Source organism: Pocillopora damicornis, chromosome 2, assembly GCF_964200805.1.
Source record: "Pocillopora damicornis chromosome 2, jaPocDami1.2, whole genome shotgun sequence".
Lineage (NCBI taxonomy): Eukaryota > Metazoa > Cnidaria > Anthozoa > Scleractinia > Pocilloporidae > Pocillopora > Pocillopora damicornis.
Genome location: NC_142671.1, coordinates 31130302 through 31148420, shown reverse-complemented (window position 1 = coordinate 31148420; position 18119 = coordinate 31130302). Strand labels below are relative to the sequence as shown.

The following is an 18119-nucleotide window of genomic DNA, read 5'->3' as shown; positions in this document are numbered from 1 at the left end:
TGATAATTAACATTAAAAGTATAGCAGTACAGAGAGAAATAAATGGAATTATTGGAATTAAAGAGTTTTGAGGAATTACATCTTATAGCATGTGGATTTTCTTTTTTCAGGCCCATGAGATGGTTCGTTCTGAAATACTTCAGCAAATCCTTAACAGAGTGATTACCAGGGCAACAACGCCTGTTCATCATTACATTGGTATGTTGGAATTACTCTGTTTACCAATCAACAACAGAAAGCATAACTACTGTATTGTCAGCTTTGTAAATTGCACAATGTATGATTTGCTTTGGAAAATAAATGAATTAAAAATATTCCTTTGGGTAAAAAATGAATTATTTCCCCTGCATACCTTGTTAAATCAAATTATAATTTTGGAACTTTGAAGTTCTAAAATATTGGTGATGTTACCCTCAAATTTGATTTGATTTCAATCTATGCTTATTTTGTAGAACTGTTGGCCAGCACAGTGTCTTCAGCACCACATGTGCTACTAGAATTATTACCAAGGGTAAGTTGTTAATTTTTCTTGTTGCACTTATGAGAGCTTAAAGAATAATGTACTAAAGCACATCTAAACCACCTGTAAGTTTTTACAGGGCACTTTTCAGTTTTGGCATGGTTTTATTAAATATTTTTTTTTCTAGCTTACGTGAAGGAAGGGTTGATTGCAAGGAAAAAGCAAAATTATTGTAGTAAGATTAAAGGAAATATACAGGCTGTGTATTGTTATAGCTCATGAGTCTAGTTTTTGACTCAGATTTTTCTTCATGTGTGTCAAACTTTTTGTCATTCATTATGATACCCTGTCTTGTAAAACTTAACTTTGAGCTAAAAGTGAAATGAAACCACAACAGCTCTATAACAACCATTAAATGTTCATTTCTTCCTTGGGCAGGTAAAGGAGGCTTTAGACTATTTGTCATTCTTACCTCCAAAGTCAGCAGAGGGTTTTTTGAAAGCTATCCAGGTGCTGATAAGTTATTTTACTGTTTCTTTTTTGCTGTTTTGTGGCTTAAATTATGTTTATTTATAGTTTTTGGACAATCCATCATAAGTTGTTTTTCTGCTATTTTGAACAGCCCCTTTTGAAGATCAGTTTGACTTTGAGGGACTCTCTCATGGTTGTGCTACGAAAAGCAATGTTCTCAAGGTAATCAAGAATGTTGTGGAAATGATTATGTATTCAGATTTAAAAAGTTCTCTCTAGAAATGCATTTGCAATGCAAATGATGCATGTAGGTAATGAAGAACTCTACCGTAAATACTATGAACCTCAGTAACTGATAATGGCTTCTACATGGACACCCTGAGTATTGCTTTGTTGATTGATGTAGAGTAATATATTTAATATGCACAACTTGTATTTCAATATTGTATTTAACCAAAGTTTTTTTTTCTTTGCATGGAAAAATGCTGCTCTAACTATGTACAACCATTCAGTTGCAAGTTGACTCTGCCAGTAACAGTATTGTTTATTTTTTCTGAAGACAGGTGGATGCACGTAAGATTGCTGTAGCAGGATTTCTCTTGATCCTTAAAAATTTTAAGGTACAGTTTATATTGTAGGCCTTACAGGTAATATGTTCTTTTCTGTAAAAGGGAGGTATGTAAGGAAGGCCTTAATAATTCCAGTGTTCAATTTTGGCATCTGAAATTCAGTGTCATGAAAAAAGAAATGCCCAGCAATTTTTTCTGATCTTTTTGTTCCACTACATTCATCAGGTGTAATAATTTTTGCACAATTTTCCTCTGAAAGTGAAGCAAAGCAATTAATACTGTAATGGTTGTAAATCTCATATAAGGGTACATATGAGGGTATATTTAAGGAAAATTGACTGAGTAATTCAAAGAAGGAAACTGGTAGAAAATTCACCTCCTTGAATGGTTTTGCTCCAAGGTCTTTCTCCATCTTTCATGAGATATTGTGGACTTGTTTTAAAAGTTTTTTTTTTCAATCTTTTGGTTTGTTTGCACTTTATTTCAGATTTTAGGGGGAGGTATCACGTCAAGTCAGCCTGCAAGTCAACCAAGTCAGCCATCACATTCCAGTCAAATTCAAGTAGATGTTCATGTTCGGGGTGGTAACATGGGAAATGAAGCACTTTGTTTGGAGATATTAGGTAAATTTCAGAAAAGAACAATCCTTTAGTTTTTTCCCTAAATGAACAGCAACTTAACTGAGATTCCATGTTGTCTATGTATGGTAGTATGGATGAATCTCAAACTTCCCTCTTTCTGCTTTATGGCCCTTTAAATGATATACTTATATGGTGATGGGGCTGCAAGCTAAACGTTTCCATGTCACTATTTTACAACCTTAAATGATCAAATGGTTGCCCAAAATAAAATTTTGGTTGCTAGCGGAAAAAAAAAGCAGTTTCAGTGAAAAAGATGTCATAACATTTATGCAGATGTTTTTCCATGTTTTTAATTAATACAATTGCCCACCAACACTAAGTGTTAACTATGTTACAGCTTCCTAAATGACCACCAAATGCATGTCTCCAATTGGGCAATTACCTAGCAGCTGTGTCATGTAGAGTCTTCCTTGTAGATGAGGTTGGAATTATAGATAACCTTTGTATCTGCTGAAAGCTATGCATGTGTTTTGTATGTAGGGAACCTACGAAGATGTCTCACTCAGCAAGCTGATGTAAGAGTGCAGCTTTATGAGGTGTGGATAACCAGTGCTTCATAGCAGACTGTAACAATTTGGAGATCGTATTTATTACTCAGTCATTCTTAATTTGTTTGTCAAGCATAACCAAATGCCATATTTTAAAATCATGTGATGGAGAATTGTTTTTACTCACAGTTCAAAAATTAAAGATTCTGTGAGTTTATGTAAAAAATGAAATGTCTCAAGAAGAAGTAGTACAGACAGCCAAAAAGACTTGAAGTTTTGAAATAAAAATGTTAAAAATTCAATATTTGCACATATTTTCAATTGCTACAAATGAATTGATTTTGATGTTATTACATGTAAGACAATCTTGCATGCTTGTGGAGTTTCAAGTCATAAATGTAATTGTCAACCAGATGTTAATTGAAATACTTACATGTAGTATGTAAATTTCATTTACTTGGAGGCTGTCTCATTACAATGACTCTGTAGATACCACATACCAGCACTTAGAGAATTGCAGCTTAAATAAAAGTTGCAGGAAATTCAGGTTGTTTACTATTAAGCCATTGCCTGCAGCCACCAGGTCCACTTAAGCATTAGAAGACTTTTTTGGTGTTTATATGTAGCTGCACATAAATAAGTGAGGGGTTGGGAGAATTTGAGAAAGTTATGTAAACCTGAGAAAGTGCAGGCATGGGTTTGCACATTTTTCAAGAATCCTTTCAAGCTGCAAGTGCTTAGATGAGGCTATGTAAACACAGAAAAATGTGTTGTATTGCTTTTGTAACTATTTCTCAAAATGCTCTCATCTAAACACCTACCTACCAAGGAGAGTGTGCATACTATCTTAAAACTTTTATAATTATACTTTATTTGTTCATTCATTCTCTTGCTGTTTTAGGGGCTCTTCCATGTATTATGTAGGAACCCTCAGTTACAACAACCAATTCTAGATATGTTAAGCAACCAGGTAATGTGCAAGTTGTTTCATGATACTATTCCTATTCAGTAAAGATTATAGTGGGCAGAATTGGAGTGAAATGTTTGCACTCCCATGTAGTTAACCCAAATATTATTTGCTCATTGTCGCAGTTTCAAAAATATTTGGAGTCCGATGAAACAGTTAATCCTCCAGTCAAATTAGAGCCTTGTTTATCTGCTGCGGGAGATCAGATTTACCTTACAGAGCCACTGGTTGGTAACTCCTAATATTTCTGTCATTTTTAATTGTTTCCTATTCCTCTCTCTGACTTGTTTGGTTCCAAATTTTTGTCTAAGTTATGTAAAAAGATCTGTTGCTAAATTTTAGGCTCACCTACTGTGTTACTTACTGCACTCAATGGGAAAATGTATTGAAAGTCACAATGAGGATGAAAATGATGAGAAGGGTATGTAAGTGTTACTAATAAAGCTGTTTCTCTAAAACTAGAAAGGAGTTACATGTGGTTGAAGGTGCATGAATGTGTTGTGATTGGTTGCTTTAACTAGAATTGCAAAGGCAATTTCTGCATGTTTACTTTTCTCTCGGCTGCTAGTGGACTAGAACATTTTTTGTCAAAAGATCATGTTTCCTGAAATTTGTTTGCAAAACAGTAATATTCAAATTACTCTTGCAGATCTTAGAGGTTTCTAAATGAATAAAGCTGCCTGTTGCACTTGCAAATCAGATTTAAAGAAGCTTTGTTTGGTATTTCAGAATCAATGGAACACATCCTAAATGAACTAGAGGATTTATTCCAGTCTCTTGTTCGCAGAATGAACAAATCAGAGATGGAAGACTTTGAACTGGTAAAGTAACGATTATTAGAAATAGGATATTTCTGTTATCTGAAGTCCCTACATTTTGTTTTTTTTTAAATAATCTTTCTATGCTATCTACATGCCGAGAAAAGAATACAAGAATCAAAACATGAAATGTGTTGAAAAAAATATATATATACATATTTATTAAAATTCTAAATTTTATTTCATTGACTGGTATTTCTTGTACCTTTTACAGGATAAGTCTGCTGACTTTTCTCTTGTCTCAAGTGTTGGTATAAAGAACAACATTCTCGCTCTTCTAGTTCTTGGAGTTTATGAGGTAGGTGTATTGCATTCTTAGTATCATGTCAACACTGACTGCATGGTGATAGTCGAATTTTCCAGTTAGGTGAGATTTTATCCTTGTGAATAAGTGTAGCGTTGAAGATTTAGATATATGAAAATTCACATATTTGCACTGCGGTGGAAAGATGAAATTAGAAGATCCTCGCAGCTAAGAACACTACTGAAACTAGTAGTTGTAAGTAGGACCTGAAAAAAATTTCAGGCCCGTACGGGATTTGAACCCATGACCTCTGCGATACCGGTGCAGCGCTCTACCAATTGAGCTAACAAGCCAACTAGCGTTGTTGTGTTAAATATGATCACTACTGTCATTTAATTAACTTTCTATTTTCTTTGTTTGTGGGATTTTTTGTGGGAGTCAGTCATGGGAAGAAAGGGGTTTGATGTTTAAAGGGCTGATTCTTCACATCCAAATGATCTTTCTTTAGTTGATAAGTAGAGTGATGGTTCTTGGCTTGGAATCTAGGGTAATTCATCCTATATGATGAACAAATCGAGAAAGAAACAAGTGATTTACTTATATGTTGACTGAAAGATTTACACAAATTCTTCCAAATCAAATCAAAATGTGCTCATTGACAGAAATAGTGCGGTCATGTGAGTTGGTCACTTACAGAACAAATTACTGAACGTGGGAAACAACAAACCAACAAGCAAACAAACAGATAAATTTTATGTATGCCAAGGTTGCAAAATTAATATACCTTTTATTAAAAGTTGGAATAATGCGGGTTGAAAGAAAGCAAAATTATTACAAGTTTGTCAAAACAATGGTACTGTACATGTTTAATATTAGAAGTGTGTTAAACCCAAAAATATCCATCTCCTTCGAATTCCCCTGTTAGGGTTAGTATGGAATTATATCTTTTTATAATACTTTAGATTTTATTTTATCCAGATTTTGCTAGAGTACAGTTTCTCAGAAGGAGAGCTAAGGTAAGTGTATTAAGTAAATTTTGAATTTCACATAGCTCTTGGCATATTAAGAAAAGAAGCAGATAAGTGTTCCAGTGATATACTTGTGAGAATTCTTTGACAAGGTATGAAGACTCTGATGATATTTTTTTTTTAGGCCTGAAGGTCTCAATTTCTGTTTCCCTTGCTGCTCTGTCTCAAACATGCTCAGTTACCTACGGATCAGCTTAAAAGTTCCTTTTGTTTATCTTGTCTAGTGGGGAATCAGTGGATGAAATTCTACAATTATTTGGAAATTACCACCAGCTTTCAGAGATACTAAAGGAAAAATCAAACTCTGCTGGTAAGTTTTTTTTTTACACCAGAATCAAGAAAATGTTTATTTTCTCTTTTTTCGTGCTCACGTGTATGGGATATATATGTGTACATGTGGAAATGAAATTAAATGAGTGAGAATCACTGAATTAATCAATGACATTTTACGATTCTTGATGGAAACCACTCATTTTAGGTTCTGTCATCTAGAGTTACCCACTTGCTAAGTTCATGATTTGTGTTACAATATTTTTGGCATGGGTAAAAAGTATTGTAACAAAAAATAATGGAAAAATCGGAAAGTAAGAAAGCAATTTGTTTGTTTATCTCAACTAATGTTATTCCTTTTTTTTTTGACGTTAAATGTCTGCTAGTTTTTTGTTTCTTGAGCCCTTTCCCCTGCCCCAAACATTTCACCTAACTCGTGTTTTGAGATAATCTGTGTTCTGGTGTGAATTCAAGGAAAGAAAGGCCGCTCTGCAGCTGTTAAACAGGGAGTTAAAAGTATGCTTTCACTGGAATGTTCTGCATCTTTGTTGAGAGCATTTTTCAGGTAATGCATTTTCACATCTTGTTTTCAAACAGTGTCTTTGTAGTGAAGTGGTAAGCTACATCGTAGTTATGCACATAGTGGCATAGTTGCACACACAATTATTACTCATTTAGAGAAATCATTATCAAAATGCAGCAAGTTAAATTAGTTTGGTCATGGTTGCTAAATGTATGGAAGTTCATATTGAAAGAGTATGAAAGGAAATGATTACTTCTAAAGCTAATCATTTGTTTTTCTTTGTGGTTTGTTTAAATTTATCACCACCTGTATTAGTCATACTTGTCTTAATTGTAGAGGTGTCTGTGTTGATATAATATTTGTAATATTTCAGTGACAGAGCTCCAAGTCATCAACAAAGTCTAGCTACGCTAAGAGGCTTGAAAGAACTGGTGAAGTATGCTGTTAATACAGCTATTCAAAAACTCAAAGAGGTATTAAATAAACTAACTGAATGACTAGAATGTATCCATGTTGTATATATGAACTGGCAGTGTGCCTGATTGGAGAGGCAAATTCTTATTCTGCTTTCAAAATAATTTGTTTGTACAAGAGGTAAATGGATAAATACTTAATTATTTGATACCATGTAACACCAGTCAGTATCATTGCATACCTTAAGGGAATTGCTTCAAGTTTATACTTACAGATAAAGGAAAGAATGATATCCTAAACCAAGTGTATCTTGTGCAGTGGTGTTGAGCTGTGTGGTTAACCTTGAGTTTTAAAAATGCAATAATTAACATATTACATTGTAAGGAAGATTCTCAGTGTGGTGTCAAGATGTATATCTCATGACTACCACCTTTGAAATGGACTAATCTGCTTTAAATGTAGACTAGAACTCCTCAGAGTAGTAGGTTGCAAGCATGATTTGCAACCAGAGAGGCCATTTTATATCTTACTGGTCATTTTGGTGTGTAGTATTGCAAAGTATTTTTAAGAGTTGTACTGGGGTATTTTGACAAGCCTGTTGGGCAATTCAAAATACAGACAGAAATAAAATACTCAAAGGTACTACACTCTTCAACATCTGATAAGTTACTTATTATCATATTGCTTTATTTTACATGCATTTCTTATAAGGTGCATGTGAAAAGCAAACCAGACAGAAGCATAGCATGTACGGGTGACTAGTTAAACAGGTTTATTTACAATACAAAAAAACCAACTGTACAATATTGCAGGTTATTTGTACTCTTTTTGCTTATTATTTGTACTCTACTTTGGCAGTTGGAAAGTAAAATGTGTTATTTCTCCTATGAAAATTATATTCTTCTTTGGCTTAATGCTTTCTCAGATCAGTGATGGTGGATTTTGCTCAGGACCTGGTGGCTCTAACAAGGACACCATTTACAAACACTGCTGTACCATTGGAAGGTGTTTAATGCTTTTGTTCATGCATAAACAAGTTAAAAATATTGTAGCACCAATAAAATTGAGTTGGGTAAAAATGGATTTGGTATTTTTAAACACTATAATTCTTGACAGATTGACATTATCACCCTGTTCCTTAGAAAAAGTACAGAAAAAGAATTTTGATTAGTTCTCAGCTTTTTTTTTCTTTTTGCATAAATGATTAACTTTTTCAATAATGAATTCTATTTAAAATACTTCAGAGTAACAATATGAAAACCTTAATAAAGAGATTCATCATTCAAAAAAATGCTGATGCTCCTCCTCTGGAATTAATAAATCACACCAGTTTATAGTAGTACTCAAGTGGTGGTATTTTAGTTTAGTGAGAACTCTTAGTAGGCCTGGAAAGGAAAAGCCAGTCAACAGAAAGTTATGTTATCTCACAATGCATTTTCTCCTGCAACACTTGCAAAGCTGATCAAAGTTCCTATATTTAAAAGCACTTTCATACACAAACAGTTCTGATTAGGACATATTTTACTATTTGTTATCATACAATTTACTAAGGTAGTCACAAACATCAGTCATAAGATGGGAAGAAGGAAAACATCTGGCACAAATGCAGGAATTATGTGTAATTTATGTGTAAAAGTAGAATGAAGTAGTTGATTATGTATTGTTTTCTAGAGTTTTCTGGAAGCACCTTAATGGGGACAGCTGCTTACAGGAAGAGCCAGATAAGAAGGAGAAGGTACTATATCATGAATAGTAGAGTTTGTGGTTACATACAAAAGAAAGGAGACTTTAAATTTTAAAGTTACTGGTATGCTTAGTGTTGTCCCTTGTGAATGAATAAGATGGCAATTTTAATTTCATTGGTGATAAGACAAAGGCCTTTGGAGCAAGTAAACTACAAACCGTGTAACACAATGCAAGTAAATAATGTAAATCTGGTAGCTGCACAACAAATGTCAAATGATAATTGTCTGAGAGAGACTTTGCTATGTTTTACTTGAGTACTGTAAGTGTGATATGCATAGCTTACTACTTTATCTCACTATATTCTTGGCTGAATTGTTTTAGATTTTCAACTGTTTAGTGAATTAATGAACAAGCCCTGCATCAGCTTCTGTTTTTGTTTTTCATTCTTCTTAGAGGGGCCTCAATGAGTTGAATTTCCATTTTTTTTTCCATTTGGTCACTTGAACTGGGAATTACCAAAAACAACAATGGAATTGGGTCCTGAAGTCTTGGAAAAATTGGCCGAGAAATTGGAGTTGGACAACATTTAGGCCGACAAATGGGATTTGTGCTTCTCTCTCCTCATTAGGACCCTCCTCACTGTAGTCATTAAATGGTTTCAAAACATGAACTACCTGGTAAATTTTTTATGACATTGTACAAACTAACTTCTTTCACCTTCTTAAATTAAACAGGGTAAAAAAATCAATAGTTTGTGTATAGAGGGCTTCTGCTCAGTGGTTAATATCATGTGCTGCAGGTTTTCCCAAAAGTTGCCTCACTTCATGAATGCAATAGGTGAGCCTGTAAGCTATAGATACTATTGTTCCTCAAAGTGCACCTGTATTACATGGTTGTAGGTGAATTCACATCATTTGATTCAAGAAAATAATTGTGTGCGAATATGCCACTTGAAAAAGGTTAAAATCTTTTCCTTTGTGCTTAGTTGACTTTCCACTCATTGTTATTCTGATCTTTCATGATCAGAGCACTTTCTTTGTTTAATGTGATTCCAATCAATAAATGTTCTACCTTGTGCCAGATCAATGGATAAAAACAGAGATAGTATGGTTCCATATGGTTAGTGCTTTATTCATACTTCAGACAAATTTTTCTGTTACATGTATCTTTTTTTCTGCTTAGATTCAACTCAGGATGGCAGTGGTGGTGCATTAGATGATACAACAGATCAAGAAGCAATTTATGTACAGATAAAGAAATTTCAGGTTTGTATCATCTTATTTTAATGTTTTTTTGTCTGTGACATGGGAGAGTCAAATATTTGTCAGTATTTTGTCTTCCCGGTGCACCATTTTTGCCCTGTCTTTTGAATTTGTATATTTCATCAATGTTTACCATCCTTCCAGTGACTGATGGTGAATTATTACAGACTGTGTCAAAATACCCGTAAGCAACCATATTGTGTGATACAGATGAAGGTTAATTTTTGCACAGATTTTCATGCTGTATGCATGATGTACATGTAGTTGTGTGCATTTGCAATATTGAATGTTGTATTTATCATACTCAAATTGTTGCTACCTTGTAAAGAAATATTTGAGAAATTTAACTCCATTGGTTTCATAAAATCAATTACAAAGTAATTTTTTTCTGTAAACTAAACTCTACTCCTTTTGAGCAAGTTTGCTGAAAGGTATATTTGGAGTACAATAGTGTAAGATTTTCAAGTCTTGTTTTTCTAGCGTTTGATTGTCAGCATCATTTCATCTCCTGATGAGGACAAAGAAATCAGTCTTAAGGATAGTCAGTCACTAGTGAATGTAATTGCAATGTTAGCACATCATTTGGAGCCAGATGGACCACAGGTACTTTTTTTTCTTTTAGATATGCACCTGTGTCTATTATGTTCAGTTAACCCTTTAATTTTCATAAGTGATTAACATGTTACTTCTCCCTATCACATCCTCACATCCACACATCCAGCCAATGTCTAATGAGAATACTCAAACTTATCAGGTAAAAGTTAGTATAGTCATGATCTAACACCAAATTCTCGTGACTTATTTACAAGGAAATGTTTAGCAGCTAGAGGGGAGAATTAATAATCAGATCTTGGGAGTTAAAGGGTTGTTCAAAAGGGTTAACGTTAATCTACATGTATTACTAAAAGTTAACTTTGGCTTAACTTGAGGAGGGTGTATAAAAGCCAAGGGATTTTTGGGGTTTTATTTCAATACAACTCAAAACTAATGGAAACAACAACAACAAAAAAAACCAAGAAAAATCCCATTTCAGAGCTGTAAAACTAAATTAAAAATCTACACTAACTCTGGGTCAGGTTAACTGTGTTTTGAACAACCCAACCCTGTTGACAATTATTTACCAAATACCAAATCTCTTTTCTATATTCTGCTACTTTCATGAGCCATTCAATTTTATTAAGAATACATCCTGAGTTCATGCTTTCTTTTTGCATCTTTGGGCTCCACTTTGTAGTTGTGAGTATAGCTTTACAGACAATAGCTATATGTCTTGTGTCATTTTGCCGCTCTACAGTTAAGTAATAAAAGTGATAACTTTACTCTAAGGGGGCACCTTACGAACCTGTAGAGGCTCGTAACTTTGGAGGGACTGTAAATTCATCACCTTGCCACCCATTAAATGTTATAGGGAAATTAGTTACAGACCTTTTCATTATTGTTATTATTTCATTATTATTACCAATTCATTGATTTTGTCATAAGAGTAGAGTACCTTTATAATAATTTCCCCTGAAATTTTTTCCTTGATACAGTTTCATCAGTTGCATGCCTGGGTTCAAATGATTTGTGCGGATAATAATGTTGGTAAGAGAATTGAAGAACATTTCAAATTTATCATTTACAAAAAAGTAAAAGTATGTGTTAATTGAGAAGTCATTTGCACCTCATATGTCTATATATTATGGGCATTCTGGAAGTTTCTAATTCTGCTCTAATTTTTTCTCCTTCCAGATGATCCCTCTCTCACTAAGTCTTTGGTGTCCCTGTTACACTCCATAACATTCCAATCGAAAGCAAGTGCAGGACTGGTAAGGGAATCAGTCAGATTTATGATCAACTTTGTAAGCGTATTCAACCCATTCATTTCCATACCGACCCTGCTGATAGGGTGAAGTTTTATATTCATTGCCCCTCGAAGCTTCTATGTTAACAAATTTTCCAAAACAGTTTTTTGTTCCAAATTCCTTAGACTCGCTATATCTCTTTTCTTTCTATATTTTTACCTGAAATTTGAGTTATGGGAAGTCAGCCATATGCTCCTGGGTGACGAGAGGCTAAGTAAGAGTTGAGAGTCTTACAAAAGAACGCAACACAATGACCTGGCCAGGGTTTAACCAGAGCCTTTCAATCTAGAGACCAGCACAGTAATCACAAGTTTACAATCCCCTCCCCCCACCCCTCTCTAGACCAATGAAATAATTCATATATTAATTTCACGCCACCCCAAGTTAAATGGCACAGTTCTATGCATTCTAGATCTTCGAATCGAGTACTACAAATCTGTGTATTGATGCTTTAAGTTATTGTAGAAACAGGTAAAAACCTTCTTCTGTTAAGAGCAAAGCGTAAGCGTAGATCATGTCAGCTTTTAGATTTAGGAGAACACTGCTAGTGGGCAGAATTAAGTTTTTCCACATGTGAGGTAATTGCTTCTTGGTTGCTCTAGGTGCGTGATGTTGCCCAAGATGTTCATAGCCAGCTTGGAGATGTAGATGAAGTACGACGTTTGTACTCGTTACAATGCGAAAGTAGTACTGATAAATCATAACGTTTTGCTAATCTTGTTCGCATTATTTTGGTTTGTGAACGAACAGTAGTCTTGAAGTGTTTTTCCATTAATTGTTGATAAATATTGCGAGTAAAGAAGAAGAAGAAACTAAAATATGTAAGAATATTAATACAGGTGCCTATCCTCTTAATTAGGGGCCTTCCTCTTATATATATTTTGTCCAGTCGTGCCGCTAAGATAGATTATACCTTTGGACGTTTATGTGGTGTTGGAACTTCGAATTGTTCGTAAGTTGTTTTATCGCTCCTTTTTTTTGTTAGGAAATTGAAGTTGAAAACAGAACTCACTATGCGATTATTAACCCAAGAACTGCTGCACCTACCGTTGCTGTAAGTCAGTTATCATTGTAAATGTATAAATATATAGATGTTATTTTTTTTTCAGTTGATTGATGCTTTTCCCACCCTTTTCTCAAGCTTTCAATTCAATTTCATAGTTTCTTCATAATCTTGTAACCACTGATCCAAACACGAGTTAAAGAAAGTAAGAGAGGAGATGGCCTAATGAGGGCGATCATTCTGATTCATGCATACAATAAAGAAATATGCAAAGAAAATAAAGCATGCAATAAGTTTTCAGAAATGTTAGAAAACTTACTATTTGAACACTCTGTACATGTTTCTTTACAACACATACTTTATCTATTACAGCTCCTTTTGGTAAATCAAATAGAAAAAATTGTAGACGAAATGGACTGGGCACTTGTAAAGGTCAAAGGTGACATGACAGCATCAGCAGCAGGACTGACGGGTGAGCATTACGCTGAAACTGAGCATTTCGACTGGAAAAAAATGTGTATAAGTGGTGCTTCTGATGGCTTGTAGCTCAGGGTGCACCATGTAAACCTAATTGAGATTTTAGAACAATCCTTTTGGGATTTCCTTGCAGACAATTACCTGAATGTTACTTTAAGTTGGAAGGAATTAAGGAAGTGTTTGGCCAACAGAGGTGGTTACACCTACTTTGTGCCAGTTGTTACGTAGTGTGTACGGAATGAAAAGATGATGACTGGCTTGACCTGAACTAGTTTATCGAAATCTTTAGAACTATATTCGGTGAGCTGTATACAGTGGTACACGTTTCAGTGACATTTAAGTCTGGTATGGTGCTATGTTTACTTTTAAATACTCGCTCTCGGTGGTTTGTGCACCACTGGGAAAATTACACCTCACGTGTTTTTCAAATTCTCTCTTTTATATATGGAAATGGGTTTGAGATAGTTAAGGTTAATAAAGTTTTTCATTTAAACCCTATTTTGCAGAAGAAAAGGTGCCAGATTCTCCCGACAGTTGCCCTCGTGGTATTTTGGAGCAAGCATTGTGCCAACGTCTTTGTACTGTTGTGTCTGCTCTCCACGAACTGTCACAGTCTGCTCTTCCAGAAGGTCCATGTACTGAAGCAACACTGAAGGTTATTTATGGCATACAGTAAAGCCTCAGTTTTTTTTTTAGTAGCTACTTGCATCTACCATTTGTTTTGTCCGACGAACTATGTCCTATGTTACATGCCCCTTGTCCTATGTACTTGACAGAAGCTTGCTCGCTGTTTAAAAGACATTATTTGGTTGTAAAGTCTGTTATTGATATATGTAATTTAACTGAATAACTTTGTGATCTAAGACAGTATTGTAAGGGCTAATAAGAATACAATTAGTATAAAGAATATACCACAAAATGTCTGTGGGCTACATGTACTTTTTATAACTTGAGGATGGAAGCTTTAATACTCGGTGTTACTTTATATCCGTTATCATAGGTGCTGACCAAAATGTATGTCACTCTTGGTTCTCTTACGAAACATGTAAGTCTGAAACTTATCAATATCTTTCGTACATTAAGTCAAATGAAACATAATTTAGCTTTAGTAAGTATCAAACAAAAGAATTTGGCTAAGCCTGGAGCACAAATTTCTCTACCTGGAATCCAGTACGCTAAGCTCAGGAGGCCCAGGGTTGCCACACCGTAATTTGTTAGTCTTTTTATAGTCCACAATGTACATGAACGCACTGTCTTTTCTCACTTTTATCATTTTTGCTTTTCCCATGAAATAGTATTTGTCGCTTTATAATCAAAGACTCGGTTACTTGCCTGCAAAGTTTGAAAAGTTGGTGAGTAAGAAGATTGTTGTTGGTTTACGTTAATGAATATTTGTCCATGTGAACATCATAAGAGAATGAAGCGGGAAGACAAAGTGTCCATAAATTGAGCTGCCTCTCTGTTACATTAATGTTCTCTTGCCAACGTCCAACCTTTATTATGTGGCAACAGAATGGTCTTTTTTTCACTTACTGGCAATAAAAATTCATTTTGTGTATTGCGTCGTTTGAAACGTACCAGTATGAAAAGTTGTTTTGGTAAAGATGACGGAGAGTATATTTAAGATATGGAATACCTGTATTGAAAGGCTAAAGTGATCTCACTTAAAGAAGAACTATGTTTCAGAAGCAAATAATTATTTATTCCAGGCATAACAAAGAATAAATAAAATTATGGTATTGGTCGCCTTCTGTGATTCTCAAGAGTAACCTTACCCATCGAAAATTGTCTTCGTATGTAGGTAAAATTCGACCGAAGACGCCGCCCTTTCAAACTGCTCAGCAACTTAGCTGCTTACTTGTCTTATTCTTCTTTCATTTCATCGCGTCGCGATCTTTTTGCAAAATTAGGTGTTTCACAAGAAACCACTCTTGAGTTAGGTCATCATTTTTTCGGAAAAGAACCAAAGCAGCAGTTGTTCGAAATTGTGCTTTGTGTTTTTGCATACGCGGCCGGGTTACTGACTTCTTTTCGAAATAATGGAGTCCTCGGGTGAACTGTGTATACTGTATGACAATTTTTCTATACGGTAGGTTACTCTTGTGAGTTCATCTTGAAGTTTATTTTTATGTGATGAAAATTACATCTTCCAAGGTATATTTCTCTAAAAAAGGAGTTTCCATTAACCTTAATAATTTTTTTCTCTAGTTCTCAGTAATCCCTAACAGGTTTTCCGTATTACTGCTACAACCATGCTAAAATTCATAAACATTCTTTTAAAAGGCTTCAATTTCTTAAAGAAAAGGTGTTACATTCGAACGTTCGGTGAGATAAAGTGATATCTGTCCACAGGTTAAAATGACGGGCACCCACTTGTCGCAGCAGGTGTATGCTCTTCTGACGTATATCCAAGCCACACAAAGTCAAACTCTTTTGGAGAAGAGCACCATTACAAAAAGTAAAAGCAAAGAGAAGAAAAAGGCACCCAAAGGACTGAATATGCCAGGGAAGGTGAGTAAAAACATTTTTAGCACCGGGCTTTGGGTTTGTTTCAGTCGAATAAGCTTAAACAGATAAACTTTAATCCGTTATATCATACCCCTGGTAATGTTTTGTCCAGTACCCATTGTACAGGTTGCTAGTTTCAACCATGTCCTCACAGTAAATTTCCGGAATGAAGCACGCTAGATTTTAACAGGCAAAATGGAGAGCTTAAAAGTTTCTTCTACCAACTGAACGACAACTACGAAATGCTCTCTTGAAGTGTAAATCTTCCATCAAATTTGCTTTATAAAGTTCTCGGAACTAGTGTTAATGACTTAAGAAGGCGCACACCGGCCTTGGGGTAGACAACTGGATCTCCCTGATATTCCCTTAAAACTTATTTTGTATTTTGAGACTACACTACTTATGAGTTATTTCCCAAAATACATTTTTAGGCAAAAGTTATGAAAGAGATGAAGTCTGTGCCGAACTTAATATATGCAATGGAACAGTATGAGCGTTACCTAATACAGCTCTCAAAAAAGTCTAAGGTGAGAAAGGATTAGCCCTTTACACCCTAACATCAGTGAAGATATTCTCCATACTGTTCCCCAGACATTCCCCAAGGTGCTGACAAGGAGAATTTGTGTAACAATCAACAGCTTTAGCTGCTGATAATGTTCTTTATTCTCATGACCTTACTGCATGATGTGATGTTGATATTGTGAGGAGAATTTAGATGGTAATCACTCTAAGGGGTTAAGGGTTCAATTACTGGTTTCTCAATCAGGATCTCCATCTGTGAGCTCAAGGGTGGTGTCTCTTTACAATTTTCAGACCTGTAGTCAAAACTTTGGATGTCTTGTTCTTATAACCTAAACGAATTCCTGCATAGGATTAAATTCTTTAAGATGTTACAAAGATGTGGCCCTTTTCTGCACTTTCGTCCATGATTCCAAGTAGTAAATGGTGCAAACGAGCTTTGTCATTGGAAAATTCCGTTGTTAAATCGTCATGAATGAGTTGTTAGGTTTCGTAACCTTGTTTTTAAACTCTTGTAGATCAATCTGATGGAACACTTTAAACGCAGTTTGGCACGAGACTTTAGAATAAATGGTGCAACATTAGAAGCTGCTCTGAAAGAAGATTCAAGCAGTGAAGGTGAAGATGACGAGGGCGAGGAAGAGGATCAAGAAGAGGTTAATGGTTTAAGTGCACTTTGTCATGTCATTGTAAATTATAAATTGTATTTTTCGCCATGCGTTTAGTGTATATTTCTTTGGTGGCTTCATCTACTGGAAGCATTTAGTGAACTCTACTAAATACATGTAGGTATAAAAATCTAAAATTACTGAAGTTCCTACAAAAATATTGCCGCATGTCTATCAGCTTTTATTTAATACTTTAATAACTTTTACAATGCCTTAAGATATGGGCGTATTTTATCCAACAATTTTATAATAGTTTCACTTTTGGTGGTGTTACCTGACCGTTAAGTTATAGCTTGTCACTATTCGTCTTTACTACAGGATAAATCTGAAGAAGAAAATAAAGAACCTCAAGCGAAAAAGAAGAAAGTGATGGAAACAAATAAGAAAACGGGCAAACTAAGTTTAAAACAGAAATCATCAAACAAGCCATTGTCTCAAGAGAACAAACATAATTAAACACCACTCTTACATGCAACTGGATAAGTGACAAATAGGTGATCTTACGCTGCCTAAATCTAAATAAGTGTTTGGACACAATTATACTGTATTTTCTGCAATTATTTTGGTAGAAAATCGTTTCTCTTTCCAACGCAGCATCCGTCCCTTTTGAAACAGCTTGGGCGCTATCAGTAATCGTTATTATTTCTTATGAAACAACATTTGGAAATGTACAACCCAATGAATAACTTACACATGGGCCATTCCTCTTTGGGGGTTTGCTTATCATTGCTGGAGAACTTACGTAGTTTGAAAAGATTCACTGTTGACTCGAGTAAACCAAGTCGGCCACCTGTGTAGTCTGTTGCAGCCAAAATTTCCGAGACTGAATTGACAGAGTCCCTTGTTCCATCTGATGAACTAAGGCCACAGCTGTAACTGCAAGCTGCTGTGGAAGCCTGTACATTTTAATTTTAATTTTCATATATATCAAGGGGTTTAATCCCCATATGAGGAAAAAAGGGTTGTACCATTCAAACTCTTAGTCCACAGTTTATTTTGTTCCTTGCAACAATTACAGAAGAGACGTTACAAATGATAAGCCAAACTGTTAACTACCTTTTTGAAAAGATTGAAAGAAAATGAAAATCACAATAGGCGTTGCATATTTTATATTTGCGTGTTTGACCTCTACATCCATGTCCATTGTGTTTTGTTTCTAATTTGTCCCAAAGAAGTTAGGTGGGATAGTTGAAACAGGACTTTTAATCCACTTTACTCAAGATAAAAAAAAAAATAAAAAAACATTGAACTTGATCTAA

The 18119-nt window shown here is 34.9% G+C and overlaps 1 protein-coding gene across 1 annotated transcript in view; it reads left to right on the top strand.

The window, feature by feature from the left end:
- LOC113674089 (Fanconi anemia group I protein) overlaps positions 1 to 18119 on the top strand; it is a 27551-nt gene extending 9432 nt beyond the window's left edge. The window contains exons 17-49 of the mRNA XM_089198377.1: positions 111 to 198; positions 453 to 511; positions 899 to 970; positions 1083 to 1153; positions 1491 to 1551; positions 1988 to 2123; positions 2622 to 2677; positions 3531 to 3599; positions 3722 to 3823; positions 3939 to 4017; positions 4326 to 4417; positions 4629 to 4712; positions 5637 to 5674; positions 5911 to 5996; positions 6431 to 6521; positions 6853 to 6952; positions 7819 to 7898; positions 8565 to 8628; positions 9314 to 9416; positions 9762 to 9844; positions 10322 to 10444; positions 11374 to 11425; positions 11573 to 11649; positions 12288 to 12338; positions 12671 to 12739; positions 13061 to 13160; positions 13672 to 13820; positions 14166 to 14210; positions 14461 to 14517; positions 15518 to 15676; positions 16105 to 16200; positions 16711 to 16848; positions 17179 to 18119. Coding sequence (XP_089054503.1) covers positions 111 to 198; positions 453 to 511; positions 899 to 970; positions 1083 to 1153; positions 1491 to 1551; positions 1988 to 2123; positions 2622 to 2677; positions 3531 to 3599; positions 3722 to 3823; positions 3939 to 4017; positions 4326 to 4417; positions 4629 to 4712; positions 5637 to 5674; positions 5911 to 5996; positions 6431 to 6521; positions 6853 to 6952; positions 7819 to 7898; positions 8565 to 8628; positions 9314 to 9416; positions 9762 to 9844; positions 10322 to 10444; positions 11374 to 11425; positions 11573 to 11649; positions 12288 to 12338; positions 12671 to 12739; positions 13061 to 13160; positions 13672 to 13820; positions 14166 to 14210; positions 14461 to 14517; positions 15518 to 15676; positions 16105 to 16200; positions 16711 to 16848; positions 17179 to 17316 — 2868 coding nt within the window. The 3' untranslated portion in view covers positions 17317 to 18119. The remainder of the gene's footprint in view (positions 1 to 110; positions 199 to 452; positions 512 to 898; positions 971 to 1082; positions 1154 to 1490; positions 1552 to 1987; positions 2124 to 2621; positions 2678 to 3530; positions 3600 to 3721; positions 3824 to 3938; positions 4018 to 4325; positions 4418 to 4628; positions 4713 to 5636; positions 5675 to 5910; positions 5997 to 6430; positions 6522 to 6852; positions 6953 to 7818; positions 7899 to 8564; positions 8629 to 9313; positions 9417 to 9761; positions 9845 to 10321; positions 10445 to 11373; positions 11426 to 11572; positions 11650 to 12287; positions 12339 to 12670; positions 12740 to 13060; positions 13161 to 13671; positions 13821 to 14165; positions 14211 to 14460; positions 14518 to 15517; positions 15677 to 16104; positions 16201 to 16710; positions 16849 to 17178) is intronic.